This window comes from Corvus hawaiiensis, chromosome 3 (genome assembly GCF_020740725.1).
Source record: "Corvus hawaiiensis isolate bCorHaw1 chromosome 3, bCorHaw1.pri.cur, whole genome shotgun sequence".
Lineage (NCBI taxonomy): Eukaryota > Metazoa > Chordata > Aves > Passeriformes > Corvidae > Corvus > Corvus hawaiiensis.
In genome coordinates, this window is record NC_063215.1 from 31,434,106 (window position 1) to 31,453,965 (window position 19,860).

General features: G+C 37.4%; 1 protein-coding gene across 25 annotated transcripts in view; it reads left to right on the plus strand.

The window, feature by feature from the left end:
* The window catches only part of RIMS1 (regulating synaptic membrane exocytosis 1), a 319,206-nt gene that overhangs the window by 106,852 nt on the left and 192,494 nt on the right, over positions 1 to 19,860 (plus strand). For all 25 annotated transcript variants that reach the window (XM_048299528.1, XM_048299532.1, XM_048299536.1 and 22 more), the window contains 2 exons: positions 15,217 to 15,430; positions 17,082 to 17,093. In XM_048299528.1, the coding sequence (XP_048155485.1) occupies positions 15,217 to 15,430; positions 17,082 to 17,093 (226 nt within the window). The remainder of the gene's footprint in view (positions 1 to 15,216; positions 15,431 to 17,081; positions 17,094 to 19,860) is intronic.

Here is a 19,860-nt window from a genome sequence, read left to right on the forward strand (position 1 = left end):
TTTGGTCTTCTAATGACCTGTGACATAAATAAATTACAATAGCAGTGGCAGTGAGCACAAGCAGATAACCTAGTACACACAAAAAAAATCTCCTACATCTCAGTCCTCATCACAGAAAAATAGATCCTGTCTGTCCTTCAGTGTACCGTATCCTAAGTCACCTCTTCCTAAAGTGCTAGAAATGGCATTTCACATGGTGCAATCCTATGAGGAAGTTTTTTGAATATACACGTATTATTGGTCATACCAGGATATTTTTTTGATAATCTTGGCAATATATTTAAAGAAAAAAAGGTGAGAGTTGCTGCTACTTAGAGATACTTACTCCCTGTCTATTTTCAGGTGGGAAAAGTACTGCCTTTCATCAGCCAAGTCAGACTTTTTTCCCCATCATTAAATATAACAAATTTGTCTGACTAACTGTACCTAACTTCCTACTTTTTGTGAAGCTGGCATGTGCGAGGCCACATCCATGACATGGTTGGATAACGTCAGTGTGCTGGGTCCAGCTCACCTCTTTGCTGTCCTGGCAATGGACCAAAGCATGGTGCAATGCACAGATGGCTTGGTAGGTGATTTTCTTTGAAACATGGAAAAACTCTCGGTATTTGTACTGTTGGCCAGCTCCAGGAACTTTCTTGAAGCCTCCAGATTTTCACTTCTACTTCAGAAATGTACTGTGGCTGTTTGGATTATAGCTGACAGAAAGAAATTTTTAGTTGTTCCACTTCGGTGGAGAGAGCTGATAAGAAATCATCATCCATTTTGAAGGATCTCACTCTAGATACCCATACAGCTTCACTCTTCATCATTCTGTTCAGGTTTTGGAGAATATGGTACAATGTGCTGGATAAAAATGTCACTTGAGCGCTCTTGACACACAGCTTTGGATTTTAAATTACAGATCCCAAGTAAAGGGAGGTAGTGCCTTTTGAAACATGGCGTAGAACAAGACTGCAAAATAGTGGTTGCATTCTGTGACTGTTCCATGTTGTTGTGAAAAATCTGTGAATTTGGCAGAAGGGCAAGTCAGTGTCATCAAAACAACAAGAACTCTGCTTAGAGACTGCTGGCTCAAGCAATAAGAAAGCCTGATGTAAAAGATTGATACTCTTCCTTTACGTCTAGCTCCATCTGGAAATCCATTTTTAGGTTAAGAAAATACTGAGTTATGAGAGGAACTGAATCTTTACAGCTTTAGGCTCTGCAAAGGGCTAGCCAAGGGGAGTGAAATACCTTTTCCTACTAGAGAGTAAGTAGGAGACTGATGCTATGGTTAGATCCAAGCACTCTGGAACTAATTCTGACTTGGTCACTTGAAAATTTTCAGTGCTTTGTCTAGGGACTCTGTTCCACGGGAGTATCAGATTTGTACCTGGAGCCTTCTGTGGGACTGAACCAAATTTTCTGAAGGTCTGAGCTTATGGCATGTGATGGCTCAGTCTCCTGTGGTGGTCCAAAATGATCAGGGAGCCTGAATCTCTGTGACTGCACACTGCTTAGTAGGCTGTTGTGAGAACCACTACAGAACAGCAGAAAAATACTAATCAAGGAAAGCCTTTGGAGAAATGTCTCTCTGCCAAATTTATGGGTACTTCAGAGTAGCAGGCAGAATCATAAAACAGGTTAGTAGACTTTGTGCAGTGTTTCCCAAGGGACACTCACTCCTGTTATTTAAGACATTATTGGTTTAAAATGAGCCTTAGGGGTTTTCTGCTAGGACTTAAATGGTAAATAAGTTGGCAGAAGCTTTTCTTCTCTTAAAATCATGCCTATGATGAGTATGACTCCTCAGGAGAGAACTGCAGTGGGTCTGCTGGATGTGATGAATGAGCACGTGGTTACTGAAGCATCCCTCTTGATGTCCTTCTGCTATGTTGTCCAAATGGCATTTTTCCAATATGCATTATTATAGGAATAAAATCCATATTTTGAAATGTTGGCAGTACTGAACTGTGTGGACTAAATTTTTTATTGGAATGTCTTTTCATAAGAGTTTGGGCATAAATAGTAGGCTCAATCAATCAATCAAAATGCTGATAGATACAGGAAGGAAATGAGAAGAAAACCTGAAATTGGATGTCATGTTTTTCTGTAGGCCTTGCTGTGGAAATTTAGATCAAAGAAAAAATAGTTTACACTAATTCTGGATTTATACTTTCTACTCAACAACAACTTCATCAGGTGAGACAGTTTGGCAGAAAAATTTTTTGATAACACTGATTTATTTCTTAGCTTGTACAATCTCAGTGAGCATCAAGAAGCAGGGATGCTCATCACAAAAGAGGCTCCAGTTTTCTACTGAGAATAATTTCAAACTCAAGACAATTTTCTTAAAACAGTTATGAGCCGTGATATTCCAGACAAAAAGTAGGCAATAAAAATGTAGAGAGAAACGCTATTGGTATTCTTTCACAAATAGTATTCTTGAGAACATCTAACTTCAATAGAGAGTACATTAAAAGAAGAAATTAAAATAAATCATAAATATGAAGAGCCTTGACATTTTTAATTTTACCATGTTCTATGCTTAAAGCATAAAAGAAACCAGTTAATGTTCCCCTTTTCTAATTTTCTAATTCACTAAGATGCCATATGCTTTTCATTTGTGTTTAGTTTGGCATCCAGAAGAATGAAGAGAATTAAATAATGCTGGAGACAAGCTTAATCATTATCTTGTGTTCAAGCACTTTGATGGTATATTTAAAATAGATGTGTGAGCCTTTTTTGTTCCTTGTAATATGGAAATTATAAAGGAAGGTGAACAGGATGATAAATTAGAGATGCTCTCAGCAAGGCTGTTAAATTATTTTTAGGTAGAAGACATACTGTACACACTGAGCCTCAGCTGAATATAATTAATTTGAAACGTTATCACTGTTGTGCTTGCAGTCCTATTGTAATTTTTTTTCAGTTCTGCATCTTGCTGGCTCCTATCACACCCCTCACTGTGAGATCTTTTCCTGTTTTGCACGTGTCCTGTTTGTTACCACCATATGGTAGTTAGAATTTCAGTAGCTTTGCTCTGTTTACAGACCACTGTGCTTTGTCATATTTTTGCTGCTCACCCTGTATTGCCATCTGATACCTATCATCTGTTTAACACATTGGGTGCCAAAAATACTCAGATTTCTCTCCTTTTTTTTTCAAATGCATGTATGAGAAAGGCTGTTTCAGAATACTGTTTTGATAAGCATTGCTCCAAAGTAATTTCCTGTTATGTTGAACCAGGACCCCTACCTCTCAACTTTCCAAACTTTTTACCAGGTGCCAGCTGACTGAAGGGATATATTCCAGCAATGAGAATTTTTTTTTTTTTTTACCTTGTGTGCATTGTACTGTTTGTAGCAGATGATCGGGTGTTTAAACATCTTTTCCCACTGTGTGACGGTAGCAAAACCAATATTGTCAGAGTGTAGCAGGGTCTATTCTTAGTCTGGTTGCTAATTGCAATTTAGATAGGATTGCATTAAGGAACTGTTTTTTAAATTGGTTCAGTTGGATAAATGGCTTCTCTTTCACTTTCTTTCTCATGTGTTGCTTCATTAATATGTCTGGTGGTTAATAGTTCTGTATTCAGAACAAGAGAGCTAAATACTGGGACCTGTGTGTGTGATTTTGTGCAGGTGCAAATTTGCCTCTCTTTTAAAAACTTTCCCTTAAGACTTTCATTAACCTTTTTTCCTCATTCTCTAATACTTAAATTGGGCTTTTCCATTGTAGCACCCTGTCTTGGTTTAAAAGACAGGTGTCTGCTGAGGAAGGCAGGAGTCTCCCTTGGAATGGCAGATGCAACCCCCCTTTCCTCCGAGATATTATAATTTTGAAATCAGGAGGCTTTCAGGCAAAGATGTGGGAAATAGGAATAACAGTTCTTTACTAATATATATGTATAAAGGCAGGAAAAAAAGAGAACAAAACTGATTTAAACAGACAAGAGTCAGATATGACCTGACCCTGTTAGTCTGGGTAGCAGCAGCAGTCCGATAACGTGGTGGCTGCAGTCCTCCTGAAGTGAACAGATGTGGTTCTGTTGAAGCAGTGATCCTGTGTAGAAAGATCTGGTCTTCCTCAGAAGGTCCAGTGATAGGTATGTAGCTCTTGTCCTCTGGAAAATCCAGTGGGAAAAGGCTCCCTGTGGTCTTCAAAAATCACAGTTTATATCCAGGATGGGATGCTTGGTTTCTCCCTCTGGGTGGAGCATCTCACAATGGAATGATGATTCATGAGATAAGGCACTGATGGGCCATTAACAGGACATAGTGTTGAGGGAGGAGGCAGGGAGCACTGCCCACCTGGTTTTAACAGCTCATGAAGATGGTGATAGAATACATGCTTGTGGGCACATCTTACATTGTAACCTAGGACACACCCTGCCTCCCCACCCCTCATCCTCTTCCCCCTGCCCTGCTCCTTTCTTGATTTTTATGTACTTTGTTTTATGTGACTTCCAATTATTCTCCATGTTATGGCTGGTTGGTTGCAATATGATGACCATCCTTAGAAAAAAAAACATGCCTGAAGTAACATATTATGTGATTCAATAAATTAATTCAATAAATTGAAGACAACACTATTTAATTCTCTTTCGCGTCAGTCTGAAAACAGATTAGGTTTTGTCTGTTCACAAAAATTTGATTGTGGTGAAGTTTAGCTTAAATAAATGATATTTGTATTCCATAATAAAATGAAACTGATGTTTTTGAAGAGAAAATAAATCAAATTATTCTCTACTCATATACTTACTGTATTTTAAGGGACATTTGCTGGCAGAGCCACCTCACAAAATAGTATTTTACTGCAGAAATTTCCCATGGAGCTCGGAGACTCCTACTTAAAGGATCACTCTGTGGCATTAAAGCATTGTTATGCCACCGCAAGCTGACATAGGTCAGCTCATTCAGGAGACAAGCTCTGTGTGTCTGTTATACAACATAGGGAAGAGAGTGTGGTGATGGATTAGACTCAGTAATATTTAAGTGGTCAGTAATACTGGTGATCAGTAATATTTAACTAAATGAGGTAAATTAAGACATCACTTAGTCAGTTGACGAGGAAAACTTTTTTAAGGAACTTTCCAGCAGTCTTTTTAGAAGTTTTTATAAGAGAAGCTTGTATCTAACATACTTAAGGGCTTCTTATTTTAAGTAAGCAACCATGTATGAAAATTACTTGTAAATGCAGTAATGTAGAAGGATATGCCCTGTAATGTTGCAAATGGTACTGGCATGGCTGGGTGTCTCTGGGATCTTTGTTTTCTGCCATACACCTGCACTAAAACAGTTCTTCTGTTATGATATATAAAGAAAACATGGAGAATGAAAACATTTCACTGAAAGAACAAAGGCAAACTAACCTTAATTAATTGCCTTTAATATTTTTATGTCTTTGTGTCAGAGTAAGCCCTGATTTACTCATCTAAGTAAGTGTTGCATAAAACTTACTTATTTATTTAAAAAAATTAAAATTTATTTGGTGAATAGATGTTTGTCTCTGAAATAGCTGGGAAGAGAGGAATCTTGATCTTACTTCCCAGTTTAGTAGGGGTTAAATTTTAAGAGTGTTGTGAATTGAAGAGATGGTGGAAGATGGTCTCCTTGTGGTTTGATAATGTGGGTAGACAGGAGAAAATTTCGCAGGCCTCTTTTTGCAGTGGATCTTACGGAGACTATTAAGCTGACAAGTTTTTGAGAACTGAAATTCAGTTTTAAAGCAATCTCTGTAGAAAATCAAATTCAGTCTTAAAACGATCTTTGTAGCAAATCATGTTATTTCGATTTTGAGTAAGAAAAGCCTTTTTTGTAAGAGACACATATTCCTGATAAAGTCACATACAAGCAGTATTTGCATGTTGTACTATGCTAGAACTTTGTATCTTAAAATGCCCGGGTTTGACAGTACTGTTGCAACAGATGCTCAAGTTCACACTTCTGCTGCAGTCAAACCCTCTTCCTCAGCTTCTGATTCTGCTACTGTGGTTTGGTGGTTTTTTTTTTTTTTTTTTTCATCCATAGGCATTAATGCAACTGTGTGGGGTCAGATTTTCTTTCTTTCGGTTGTGTCTAACCCCATTGAGTTTCCTGGACTGGTTGACTGTGTGGTTGCATGGGTGTTGCTGTCCCTCGGTCATTATGGCTGGTTTTTCTGCAACAGGTATTGCATGAATAATGGCAAATAAAATAATATAGCCATTTACCTATGCAGTTTTGTTGCATGAGTAGTTTCAGAAATCTTTAAAAAGCTGAATAGACTTACAGGTCCTGTGTTTATTAGGTAGAAAATGCTTGGCCTGAATGTGTGTTTCAATGCTGCGGTAAGCCTGGGACTGTAACATAGTGACATTTCTGTAACTTTTTAAGTGTTTGTGTTTGGTAAAGTTCAGGCTTCCAACAGCTCTGTGTGTATGAACTCATGAAACTTTTTGAACTCTCTCACTTGGAATTGGTGACAACTCTTCAGAGCAAACCAGCTGCTCTCCTGCTGCACTGTCTGTGTTAGGAGAGCTGAGTGGTGAAGAAATTAAACAGGAAAATGCAGCAGAACTGTGATGGTTACGTGGGATGACTGATACTGCTGAGGTTGCCCACAGAGGTGAGAGGTGTGTAAGAATGGTCATACTGGTTAAAACCAAAGGAAGAGGCATTGACACATTTTGGGGCGTTGTCACCACCTTTCTACTGGCTCCAGTCAAACTGTCACTTTGTCAATTGAGTTTGAGCAGAAGGCACTGATTCCTTCGGTACTAAATATATCTCAACATGTAAATGCTTTTTAATACAAGACACGCACAGTTTCTTTCTGAATTCCTCAGCTATGCCTTTTTTAGTACTATTATGTGTTGTTTGCTTCGTTCTCTAATTTCTCATTTTTACCTCAGAAAGGATATCGGTCATTTGGGAGGAACTGTGGGAAGCTGGAATGTAAATTCCTTCTTGTAGATATTGCATATTTTTGACTCACAGTTCTTCAGTTGTGTAAGGAAGAAGTCTGCTTGTGGGCTGTAGTTATTTAAAAAAACCCCAACAAATAGAAGTATATGAAAATAAAGTTTTCCAATAATCTACATTAGGAAATCTCTCAGGAAGATGAAAAATTCTATTTTATACAAGTTATTTAATGAGCTCGTTTATATGCTTGCAGAAAACCTGCCCTAAGTAAAATGTTAACTTTAAAACGACGGTTCCTGCTGGTGAAAAGGCACCAGATAAGAGCCCTGGGAATAAAGCTGCAGCCCACACCACTTTGCTGGTGTGTCTCTGCTCTGATGTGATGAGCAAGGTGTGGGATTTTTTGCATCAGCCTGTACAGGGTTGTGAGGATGCTGCCAGGTAGTATGTGCTTGATAATAGATTATAGGAAGGAATTGGAATTAAAGTAAGTTGTATAGAAGGCAAAAGTATCTGCTACATGGAACAACTTTCCAGTGGTACTTAGCCAAGTCTAGGTTCCTGTGTGAAGTCTGTAAGTGAAACCTTTGTCTTGGTCAAGTCTGAATTTTGTCATGGTTCTCATAATAAAATGTTTCATGGTTTTACTGCTCCTGGACTGGTGTCACAGACCTATAGGAAAATACTAACAGCATTAAAGATGCGTTGGACATGGGGAAAGCTGTAAGTATATTGCCTGAGGGCTGGAAAGCAAAAAGTAAATTACCGGAATCATAACATGATTCAAAGAAATTTTAAAAAATAACTTCATGAATTTCAGAATCATGTTGGGAGATTGATGTTACCGTATTGCCTGGAAGCATTTATCATGGACTATAACCCTTCTGAGTTGGGGTTTTCACATGTGTAGAAAAAAAGGCAGTCTTTGCCACAGGGGCAGCCTGCGCTGTAAGTATTAGGTAAATAATAGAATAATAAGAACAGACAGGAGAGTCTGTATTGCCTGGCCTGTTAAGTAAAAGTTTTAACATACTTTTGACATATCTAATTTTTGTCCAGGTCTTTGCAGGCATCAAGGAGAAGGAGAGTTTTAAGGAGGATAATGTGATGATGATGTTGTTGCTAATACTCCCATGTTAGAGGCAACAAAGAGAAGTCCTCAAAGACCAGATTGGATGGGACTTTTAGCAGCCTGTTCTAGTGAAAGGTGTCCCTGTCCATGGCCAGGGGCTTGGAACTAGGTGATCTTTAACATCCCTTCCAACCCAAACCATTCTGTGATTCTTGCTTGAAAGTTTCGCTTGAGCAGAAGCATCTCAGTACTGAATGAGAAATCATAGGCAAGATGGAAATAGGCTGTCAAAGTCTTTGAAGGTGAAGATAAGCCATTTATGTTTTATGCAGTAGAAAAGCAGATTCATCGGAAGAATACAAAGGGAGAGGTAAAATAAATTAAATTGTATTTGTTGCAGAACTGTGATTTAGACTATCAGACTGACAGGCTTGCAATGGCAGAAAAAGGGATTGAGGGATGAGCTGGTGATAGCTGAATGTTTAAGCTAAACAGATATGAAATTAGCTAAACTTTAGTGGGTTTCTTTTGTTTGTTTGTTTGTTTGTTTGTTTGTTTGTTTTGGGTTGTGGGCAGTTTTTTGGGTGTGTCCTTTTTTGTTTGGTTGGTTTTGGTTTGGTTTGGTTTTAATTTGCAAAATTAGTCCCCACAACAAGCAGTTTAGGTGAAGGTCTAAGTAGGTCTGAGTCCAGTGTGTAGCACAGTGGTTATTGGTCCTGAGTGGAAAACAGAATGGAGAGGGTGGTAAGTTGTGCTTGAGGTACAAGGAAATTTCTATTTCAGTTTATGAAGTTTGGTGTACGGGTCACCCTTGACAGGAGTCGGTATCTATGCCAAACACTTCAGTTTGGAGAGAAGGAGACAAATGTGAGGTAGAGAGACAGACTTGTGAGTTACAAGCATGGTGAGGTTTGTGTTTGCAGCAATAAAACAGGGAGGAAGAAGAGATCCTGGCATGTGGAGAAGAAAGGGCTGATGCTCTGCAGGATTCCGGTGATTGCTGGTGAGGTGAAAAATGTTATGGGTGGCAGGTGAACACCAAGTTGAGAGAAAATGGAGTAGATTCATAGTTGTGTGTTGAGTGAACAGGGGAGAATGAAGAAAGCTTCAGGCCAGGTAAAATCTGACATTTTGAGGAATATTTACTGCTTTTATTATAGGATATAGAACATGCTATAATATATGTTGTCTATAATAATTATTTTGATATATTTATTAAAAAATGTGTAGGAACAAGAGACAAGACCTACAGGAAGTGAGATTAGGGAAAGGTCAAGTGGGTGGTGAGTAAAGTTGCAGAAAAGTGACAAGTTGGACAGTAGGAAATAGCAAAGGGACTAGAAGCAGTCAGTTTGTGCAGGAGAAAATATGGATATGGAAGCCGCTAACTCTGCCATTTGAAGTGCTTTGATTAATGCTTGTATTTCTTTTATAGAAACATGGCCTTTTTTTACCTCCAAAGATTAGTTGATTAATCATATTGCTACCTTTTTCGCAGCTTATGGAAACCATGTCTTGCTTATCTTTGGTTCTTAAAATAGCGGTTCACACTGAATAAAAAAATGCAGTAATAGCATTAATGTAGAAATATTAACATCCAAATTCACTCAGAAGTCCAATATTTTGCAATATGAGTACATCCAGCAGTTATTTCATCTTTACAAAATAACCAAACCAAGTATTGCCCATGCTAAAAAAGCAGCACACCCCCAAACATTCAAAAATATCCTGGACTTCAAATAGGCTAACACAGTAACAGTGCTACATCAAGAACTTGGGAGCTTGAAGAGTTAGATATGTTGCTTACTGTTCAACCTTAATTTGTTCTGCCTGTACAGAGGGTATGAATCTTAATAATGGATTTATATGTCATGTGATGATTAATGAAGTAACCAGAAAATATATCTAGACTTCTCCACTCAACTTCAGCTGTTCTTCTAGTCAACACATGCTAGATTCCCCATAAACTCCTCATTTCCCTTTACTCAGACAAAACTATCCACAGCAACTTGCTAAAATTGCCTGTCTCCACTTCGTTGTTTGAAGTATGTGTTCCCAAAACCCAGGACAAGTTGACAGCTTGTCCCAGCTGCGGTGCTGGTGGGGCTGAGGCCAAAGCCAGGTGCCGCGCTGCTCCCTCTGGAAGCACCTCCATGAGATGGGTGCCTGCAGTGCTGGCAGACCAGCAAGGCATCCGGTGGTGCTGAGGTACTTCCAGCTTTACGGAGCAGCTGAACAACGTTTTTCAGGTCACAGCTCCAACGTAGCTGCTTAAGGATTGCCAACAGGTTTTTAGCTCTAGCTGTTGCCTTCATGGGCATATGAAATATTGCCGTTTGCATTTTTAATTATTTATTTATCATAAAATAAGAATGCTAAGAACAGATCTTGGTAAAACGCCTGCTTATCTTAGGGAAAAGCTTGTCTGAGCTCTGTGTGATGACGTGTTTGTGTGGCGTGGGTGAACAGGACAAAATACTGCATTTTACTTTTTTCGTACATGCAGTAGCTGCTGGTGGATGGTTACTTAAGGCTATGTCACTTAGAAGGCGGCACTTTTTCTACTAACATGAACTCATGACAGGGCATAATATTTTTGTAACATTACATCAGGTGTTTAATTTCAAGACTGAACCATTTGAGTTGAACTGGAGAGTGAAAATGCGATCTGCATTGCCATCTACTGGATTTCTAAGGAAGTACAAAACGTGATTTGGTACTACATTTAAAGTCATTTAAAATGTAGCCGTGCACGAAAGAGACACAAATCTTTATCAAATTTTTATAAAATCTGTGCAGACAGACCATAAATATGCAGATGCACTATTTTGAAGCTTTCTACTCTTCATCATATATGTGCAAATATTTTAGATAGGTATTTAAAACAGCAAAATAGAATTTAAAACATATTAATTTAAAACAGCAAAAGAAGCAATAATATAGTCTGTTAAAAAATTGCAGTCTTGGATTATAATTCCAATAATTAAAATAATAAGAAATTCAATAATAAGGATATAAGTATACATCTTGGTCCAGCTCCAAAGAACCCAGCAACATAAATGATAATTTCTCTGTGGCTTGATGTAACACTTCTTGATCAGTCAATGTTATAAATGACCTCGATGTTCATTTTTTGTCCTCCTAATGGTATCAGTGAGCTGTCTGAAAGATTTAAGTTATGAAAGGTATTTATCACAAGTGTTCTCCAAGGCTTACAGTTTTTGCTAAGTATATGAAGATGTGAGTAAAGGTTTGAAGAATTGCCTATCAGTAATTTTTTTACTAGTTTACACTGTCAAAGTAAAATACTGAATATTCAAATGAAAATATGGTACATGTATAACACAGCTGAAGCAGGGTTTTTGTGAAATGCCTTTGAAAAAGAAAGGGAGGAGGAAGCCATCATGTTTTCTTGGAGAAAAAACCACTAGCAACCTAAACATATGTTGAGTTATAAGTATATTGTAGAGTGAATGGGTTAAGTCTTTCACTGCAGACATGCAAACTGTGTCTTGGTTTTTGTGCACTATGGGTGGTGATGCTGACCTCTCGCACGTGCAGTAAAGTCCCGAGGCTGATGTGCCTCTCCAAGCAGCTCAGTCTCTTCCAGTATTTTAGCAACAGAAGAGGGTGGTTTAGTCATAGGAGATGTGATGTGCCCAAAGATTCTCCGATAGTGGGATCTTTTTTGATCATGCATATGTGCCACGGGTGTGAGTGTGAAATAGCAGCACCGTCCCCAGCCGCGTCAGCTCGTGTGGATGCAGCTCATTCCTTAAGAGTGGTGGGAGGTCTGCACAGGAAGTGAAGTACTGCCATAATGTCTCAGGGTAAGGTAGTCCTTCAAGTGCCATTCACCTCAGTAGCAGAACCAGATAAATGTTCGGGTGCATGATGAAAAATCATGTAGATATATGCATATATTCCTCTTACATAGTAGTCTGGTTGCTCTTTCTGTCAGAGGGGATTGAATTGGTATCTGCCTCAAGGGTCTGCCAAGCCATTATCATATCATATGCTGTTATTAATCTTTAGCCTAACCTTGTCTACATAAAGGAATATTTAACAGATTTAAATTTTCCTTGCATCTGATGAGAATGTGCTCAATAGCCTGGAAGTTAAGGAGCAAATCAAAACCAACCATCTGTATTTTAGTTCTTGTTTAATACTTAATATACTTCGATATACAGCAAAACTATTGAGAGGGATTGCTGCCGCCATTATAGAATAGCCAGATACAGAGATCCAGCTTTTTCCTCAAAAAGGTAGGAAAGGTGGTTAAAAAAAGAGCTAATTGAACCAGACCTGCTGTGAGCTGGGTAAGATTCTTTCTGCTCTGTGAGATGTACAGTCATTTTCTCCAATTCCATTCTTGCTGTAGATAAAATGTCAGAGTTTCCCCAGCAGTACCATGTATGATATGCAAGATAAAGGTTTCAAACCCCTCATAGTAAAATATGTCTTACATGGATGCAGAAATTAGCAAATCTATAAAAAGTGATACTTATTTATAAAGAACTTCAATCTCATCTCACTTAAGTTTTGCCCAGTTGGTAGCATGTTCATCTATCCCTTGTTGCACACAGAAAGACAAACCATAATTGTATTAATACTCTTCATAAGCTTCATATGAGATAGAAAAAATTCTAATGTAGACAGTCTAATTGGAAAAGAACAGGAAGAGGGGCAGTGCTTGCTGTTATCTTCCCTTTCCACGTTAGTAAACAGCCAGGGCTTTTGGTTTTACTTTAGTGGAGGAGAACTGAATTTAGTTTCCATGGTTTCATTTTTTAATAGAATATTTGATGTAATAAGAAATTTACCTACAGACCTCTCCATTATTTAATTGCATTCTTTAAGCTGGTTATTATAAAAATTTCTGAATGTCTTCGGTTGTTTTTATGAATCATAAGTGAGCAGCTGTGTAAGATAAGTTAATTCATATGTGTAATCCAGTTATATGGCCAAAAGTATTAAGTTTCTCCAGTATTTTGTCTAATTCTTTGACCTACTTTTCTCATCTTACTCAATACTGCAAAGGTTTTTTAAGCAGGTTAGTAAAAAAAAACCCAAAACCAAAACCCCTTGCTGCTCCTGCCAAGCTTTTAATTAGCATAAAGCATTAAATATAATGCATCATGTTTGTAGTTAGGGAGAATAAATTACTTGGCTGCTTAGCTTTTGCTGTTGCTGCATTCTCACCAGAATGCCCCTATGTGAAGTTACTGGTTTTAGTGTGAGAGCTGGTTGATTTATGTATTTACAAGCAATAATATTCCTGTCCAACTGAATTATGTGTATTTTACCACAATTCCTGTGAGTTAAGTTGAATTGTCATTTTTAAGGCTTGAATATCATGTTAAAGTAAAAATATCCACTTCACCAAAACCGCATACAAAGAACACTGATTACTTACACCTTAAAAGTCCTGACAAGTTCACCACACACACACACACAAAAGCCCACAGAAACATGGAATTGTGTCACTAAAAAGACACTGGTTAAATGGTGTGAGTCTCAGTGCTAATTAAGGAAGTAGGTAGCTCAAACCAGGGAGCAGAGATAAAGGATATCACCAAGACCTCTACAGAGAACACACCTACTGTTTCCATTTAATAAACTCAAGATTCTCTGTTTCTGTTCATGATCTGTGTAGCTGCTTATGATTTTTTAAATGTTATCCATGGAGATGTAGATTTGAAGCAACATCTGGGAAAGCCTGGGTTCTACATAGCATGGTGCAAGTTGTGCCCTGCTGGACTCTCCTCCTTAGGCTGTCTGAGGTCTTTGCCCAAGCTCATGACAATAAAGGTCAGGAATTGCGGTGCTGTCCTGCTGCACCTACAGAAGTGTTTCTTTCTTGTATGATTTGATGACTAATAAGATAGTTAACAGCAAAATACAATCCTTTTAAGTTAAGCTTCAGGGTGGAGTAAATGAAGCTTCACGGCAGCTGAGCTTGGTGCTGCTTTAAATAGGATGATCCAGCTCTTTACTGGTCTCTTTAATTTCTGGCTTTGGGAGCTCATGTCCTACATTCCTCCCAGGTGTCCAGAAGCAAAATGATGGGAAAATATTTTGTTTTTTTCATTTTTGGAGAATTAGTTTTCTATTGATTCAAGTTCAGGTTCATGGGTTAGGCCACTGAGAGGGATCTGGTGAATGCTGAAATTGGTGCCTAAGAAGCAGTTTCAGTATGCAGCCGGGATGAGGAGAGTATCTGGATTGCCCCTTTTGGAAATGCCCAGAACTTTGGATAGTTTCCCTCTGAAATTTTGTCTTTGCCAAGAAAGTTTCGTAGAAACAAACAGGAGAACATTTTTTTCCTCAGGGAAAATATAATAATGATAAGAAAGATTTTATCACTAAGCATTTATTATTATTATTATTATTACTATTATTATTATTATTATTATTATCATTATCATTATTATTCCTCCTGAGTTATAGAAGGGGGAGTGAAAGCCGGCGGGCTGTGTTCTCTTCCCTGAGCTATGATTAGGAGGTGGATCTGTTGTGTAGCAGCTTGCTTAGCCAATTGGTGGGCATAAGGTCAGTGTGTTTGTTATTTGGGGCAGCTGGAAGAGAAGTGCTGCTTCTTTGAACACCAGTCTTCATCATAGGAACCTCTGTACTTGCTAATGCTTCTATCTACTCCTACAGCTAAACTGGAAGAAATATCTGTAATGAGGGATAGCAAACCTTAAGTTGTTTAAGTTCATACTTAACAAGAGAAAACAACAGATTGTAAATATAGAGGTTTGAAATAAAGAGATGTTCTCATATTCTTGTAAGGTCAGTGTGACTGTAGACCACGTTTTGAAATATTTGTTGTATGTGTTAGTAATCTAGCTTTTCAAAGCACTGAAGGTGAGGATTGATTTGCATATTTTGATTACACTTGATGTATAAATTGTTGGTTAAAAAGAAATGCAAATTTGATCACACAATTATTTTTTTTATTCAGTACATGATAGACAATTTTGTTTAATATATGCATTTGGATCAATTTCTGGTCAAGTGAAATGGTTTACTTGTAACCTTTGAAGTAAACCTTCAAGAATAAAGATGTCTATTACTTTTTTTCCTTTAGAGTGCCCTATACAGTCTTCTGTGTGCAGCATGTATTTGGTATGAGGTACATACAGTATTGTGAACAGGCCCAGAATATTAGGTAGAGTTGCAAGCTGAAAGAAATACAGAGTAGTAGACTTTCCTCCTATTGGTGCTATATAAACTTTTTTCTCATCTATGCAGGAGGTTGCATCAACAATTTGAAAGCTATAAAGAGCAAGTAAGAAAGATAGGGGAAGAAGCCCGCCGTTACCAGGGAGAGCACAAGGATGATGCTCCAACATGTGGAATCTGTCATAAAACAAAGTTTGCAGATGGTTGTGGCCATTTATGCTCTTATTGCCGGACCAAGTTCTGTGCTCGATGTGGAGGTCGTGTCTCTCTGCGATCAAACAATGTAAGTCTTCTGACGTGTACTCCTAAGAAAAAGCCTCCTTGACATTGTCATGCTACAGATTGTTCACCTTGAGTTTGGCATTTCATGCTTCATTTTACTTAAGTGTTTTGTTCATTGCTTTGTTATGAGGTGTGTATCATACAAGTAAATCAATGTAAAATCATACAAGTAAAACAATGTATTTAGTGATTGCCAAGGTACTTTGGAATCACAGAGCTAATTAAAGCAAAAGAATAATAGTGTCTAGTTCTACGGAGTGACAGCTTGAAGAAAATACTTGTTTTTCATAGAATGAAAGAAGAAACCATTTTGCTCAGGTACAGCTCCACATTAATAAATTTTTATTGAAGCCTTATTTAATATTACATTTTTTATTTTCATGGAGCTTTTCATAAACATTTATAGATTACTTTTACATGGAATCAGTTGATTTTTTTGGTTGGGAAAAAAGCCCATCCACTTTTCTTAGCACAGTGAAAGTGTTATGCCAATTTATTTTAAACTTATTTAAAGAACAGAACTACAGAATAATCTGGATTAAGTATCTTCCTTTCAGGCAGGTGAGCTGAATTGTTCTCCCTCTGATCTGCATGAGTTAGCTGCAGCAGCTTTCCACAAAACCAAATGATATCCAAGAGTACCCTCTGATCAGTCAGTCCCTTCCAAGCCTCTGGCTACTCACTTGTGCACAAGCAGTAGGATCTAAATTTGGAATACTGTTATCCAGTGATTATTTTTGGCTTGTCATCAAGGACTATGGTGTGTTATAAAACATTTCACACATCTCTTTTTATTACATTAATAGTTTTGTTATCTATCATGAGATGAGGTAACTTTCTCCTATGGCTTTAAGATGCCAGGCTTTTGTAGAGTGCATTTATCAGTGCTCTTGGTATCAACACAAATTCACTTAAAAGTTAACATAGATTTTATAGCAGATAATCCTGTTCACAAGGGACCTAGTTTGTGGCCTTTTCACTTTCCTTAAGATGGGCATCAACTGAATAGGCCTTCTGAAATTTTGTGTAAACCAAAAATAACCCCCCAAAAAGATGCATTTCATGCTTATTTTAGAAGTTTTCCATAGCCTCAATGTACCTGTGAGTCCATTAAATTAAATTCACGTTCTGAAGAAAACTATATATGTGATTGGGAAAATTTGCATGTATTAATATATTAGTAAAAATAGATGCATTGCATTATATCACCTGTAGGTGGTGTCATTGGAGCAAATCTCTGAAAATACAATTTACTTTGATATACTACATTATTCTATTAATGAGTGCATGTGATACAGCTTATCTTTACTTAGGAAAAAAATTTGCATATATATTTTAAGTGTTTTTCACCCGCTATTTCAAGTCACAGAAATGGAAAAGTGTGAATTCATTTGTTACTTGCATTTTGTTTCTTATATTGTTTATGCTTCTGTGGGTCAGGGTGGGAAAACATGTTTTCAACATATGCAGTAATGTCATCTTTTTATTTAAAGCTCTTTTTTTTCTTAATTTTATGTTTTTGTCTCTTTGTAGAGAGTTATTAGAATTGCATTTCTTTGAAATCTGTCTATTAATACTTGCCTATTTTATTCTTTATCTCTTCTTTTTTTCTTTTCTCTTTTTATTCTGCTTCCTTGGATGCTTTCCCAAAGGAGGACAAAGTGGTTAGAATCCATGCTTTTTATAATTTATTATTATAATGTTGTTAGTTAACTGGGATACATATTAATGTGAAAAACTGAACTGAAATTTCAAAATCATCCACAGGGGATGGGGGGAAAACACGAATCCTAACACCCAGGCCCTACACATTCCTTAGCTGAACATAGGCCTAAAGACAGCTCAACAAGGAAACCCAAGACTGTTGTCAAAATTATGACAATAAAAGAAATTAAGAACTAAGAAGTAGAGGAGGCAATAAAGAAGTAGAGGAGGCAATAAAGTGTAATAAAATTTTATTTCATAAATATGTCTTTAGTTAACAGTTTTGACTTTTTGCATGCAAGGTCCTTCCATCAGTTTCAGGAAATCTAATTTAGTATTTTAATTGTAATTTCACATTGTTTTACATGGTTTGCTGTGTTTCATTCTGGCTGCAGCAGAAATTCAGGGAATTCCTGTAAAATCAGCTTTTTGATTTACATTTTGAATAATATATGTAGGCAAACAAACTGGACATAAGTATAATGAGCAAGGTGGAGTGAATCCTTTTTGAGTGCATAGTCATAATTTGAAAAATCTGCAGAACTTTTAGGATCAATACAGGCATATTCACCACTAGTGCCTGTGCCTTATCTCAAATAGGTGAAGGTAGTTCCCTGTTCATCTCCGCACCCTGTGCATGGCAAAAGGGGTGGCAGTACTTGAACAGAGCAGTGCACGTCCAGTTACCACCTCTTCTTGGGCAGCTCTGTGAAAGATGGTAGTCCAGATTTTTAATTGGAGAATTGAGTGTGGAAATTAGCTAGCTTTTCTGGCACCTCAGCTGAAACGAGTGTAAATTAATTACAACCCAGTGTAGTTTTTGATGCATTCTTTGTGGAGTTATGCTTGTGATATGAGGTAGTGTTAGGCCCCATTCAAATACTAGCATACCTGTAACCTGAAATTTAGTACTGTTCAACACCCAGGGAAAATTATTTCTATCGCATCTGAGTATTGCAGTAGGATTTTTCTATGTCAGTAGTTTCTGAGGGCATGGTTGTTCTTCTAACGGCTATGAAATAGAACTTTCTACAGCTCATTCCCGTGTTTTCTGTGTGGTACTCTGAATGAAGTGTTAAAATAATCCAGTAGTTCTAGATCTTTTCCATTCTATCTAAATGGCTTAGGATAGAGTGAAAGAGGTTTCAGCTCGACACTGATTTCTTACTAAAGCAGTGCATCATTGATGCATCCATCCACTGGGGTGTATTGAAACATTAGTGACCTTGCAACAGCATCTTCTTTAGGGTCAGAAACAGCAAAGCGCTCAAGTACCCTAAATGCCATTTAGGTACAATTTAGCCACCTAGGTTTTGGAGAGCAATTCAGGTGAACCTCACTTGACCTCCTTATATGCTCAAGGCATCCTTCACCCTTCAATTTGAAACAAAAACTTGGCTATATAACAGAAATTGTGTTAGTGTCTGCATGCAGGAGAGATTGTGTCTTCAATAGGGGACAGCTTAGGTGTTCATCTTTAAATAATGTCACTTGGGATCCAGAAAACAGATTCCATGGCACTAAAGATCTCTGAAGATGTGTTCTGAAGACATATCTGTCTTGTCTGGATTGTCCTAAGTGCAATTAAATACATCCTTATTATTTGCACTTGTCTTAGTTTAAGTTTTGCTGTGTTGAACTCCAGGCTTCCACATGCCAAGAAAATGCCCTGATAATAACGCATGAAAATAAATTCTATATGGTGTGATAAAGCTGCCCTACATCTCTTTAACAGCTAAAAAGTTAATGGTAGTTGGAGGGAAAGTATCCAATAATTGAATGTGTGGGAAACATGGGGAACACTTCTTTAAAGTACCATTGCTTTAGCAGTGCCTGTCTCTGAAAGTTAATGGAATATATAGAATTAATAATACATGCCTAGAAATAGCATGTTTTATAACAGAACAATTGGTATGATTAATACAGAGCAACATGAGAAAAATATTATTTCTTAATTATTTTCAGTGGCTCAATATTCCTGACTAATTACATATGGCAAGTTTCATATCAGTAACTTTTAAAACATATTTATCCCTTAGTCTCCACATGAATTTTTACCACAGTAAGTTATATTAATACAAAACACATGCACCAAGTTTCTTCAGTTGAAGGGTGCATCATTTGGAAAGGATGATGAAGTGTGAATTACCAAAGTGTCAACTCAGGAAAAGTCAAGTGTTATCCTAGATTTGAGGTGTTTCCTGTAGAGTTGGAAAATTAATGATACCTCATCTGGGATATTGTTTCCCATGAGTTACCCATCTTTGACAAACACAAACTGTGACAGGCACAAAGAAAGTCAAATCAGAGCATGATCCAGGAAATAGAGAGCTGCTCATGTGACAGAAGGCTAGAAAGATTAAAGGGACAAAAGCTAAAGCAATTATACTTGATACCTGAAGTATGGAATTGATATGTAGAAGTGCAGAAAATTTAAACAATAAGAGTAGAGGACAGTGAATACATGAGACCAAATGGGTATAACTTGGCCCTAAACACTCCTGGCTTGAAAAAAGATGTTTACAGTCATTAGAGTAAAGCCTTGAGAATTTATTTAGTGTGGCTTATTGGAAAGAAAAATACCCCAATAAAACTTTAAAGGCTAAATTTAATGAGGTTAGGACAGGATTTATGTGATGTGGATGCTTGTGGCTGTAGGGCAATGTGTTAGATCCCTAAGAGGTCCTTGCAGCTCTCGCTTCTAGCTAAATATTTTAAAAATTTAAT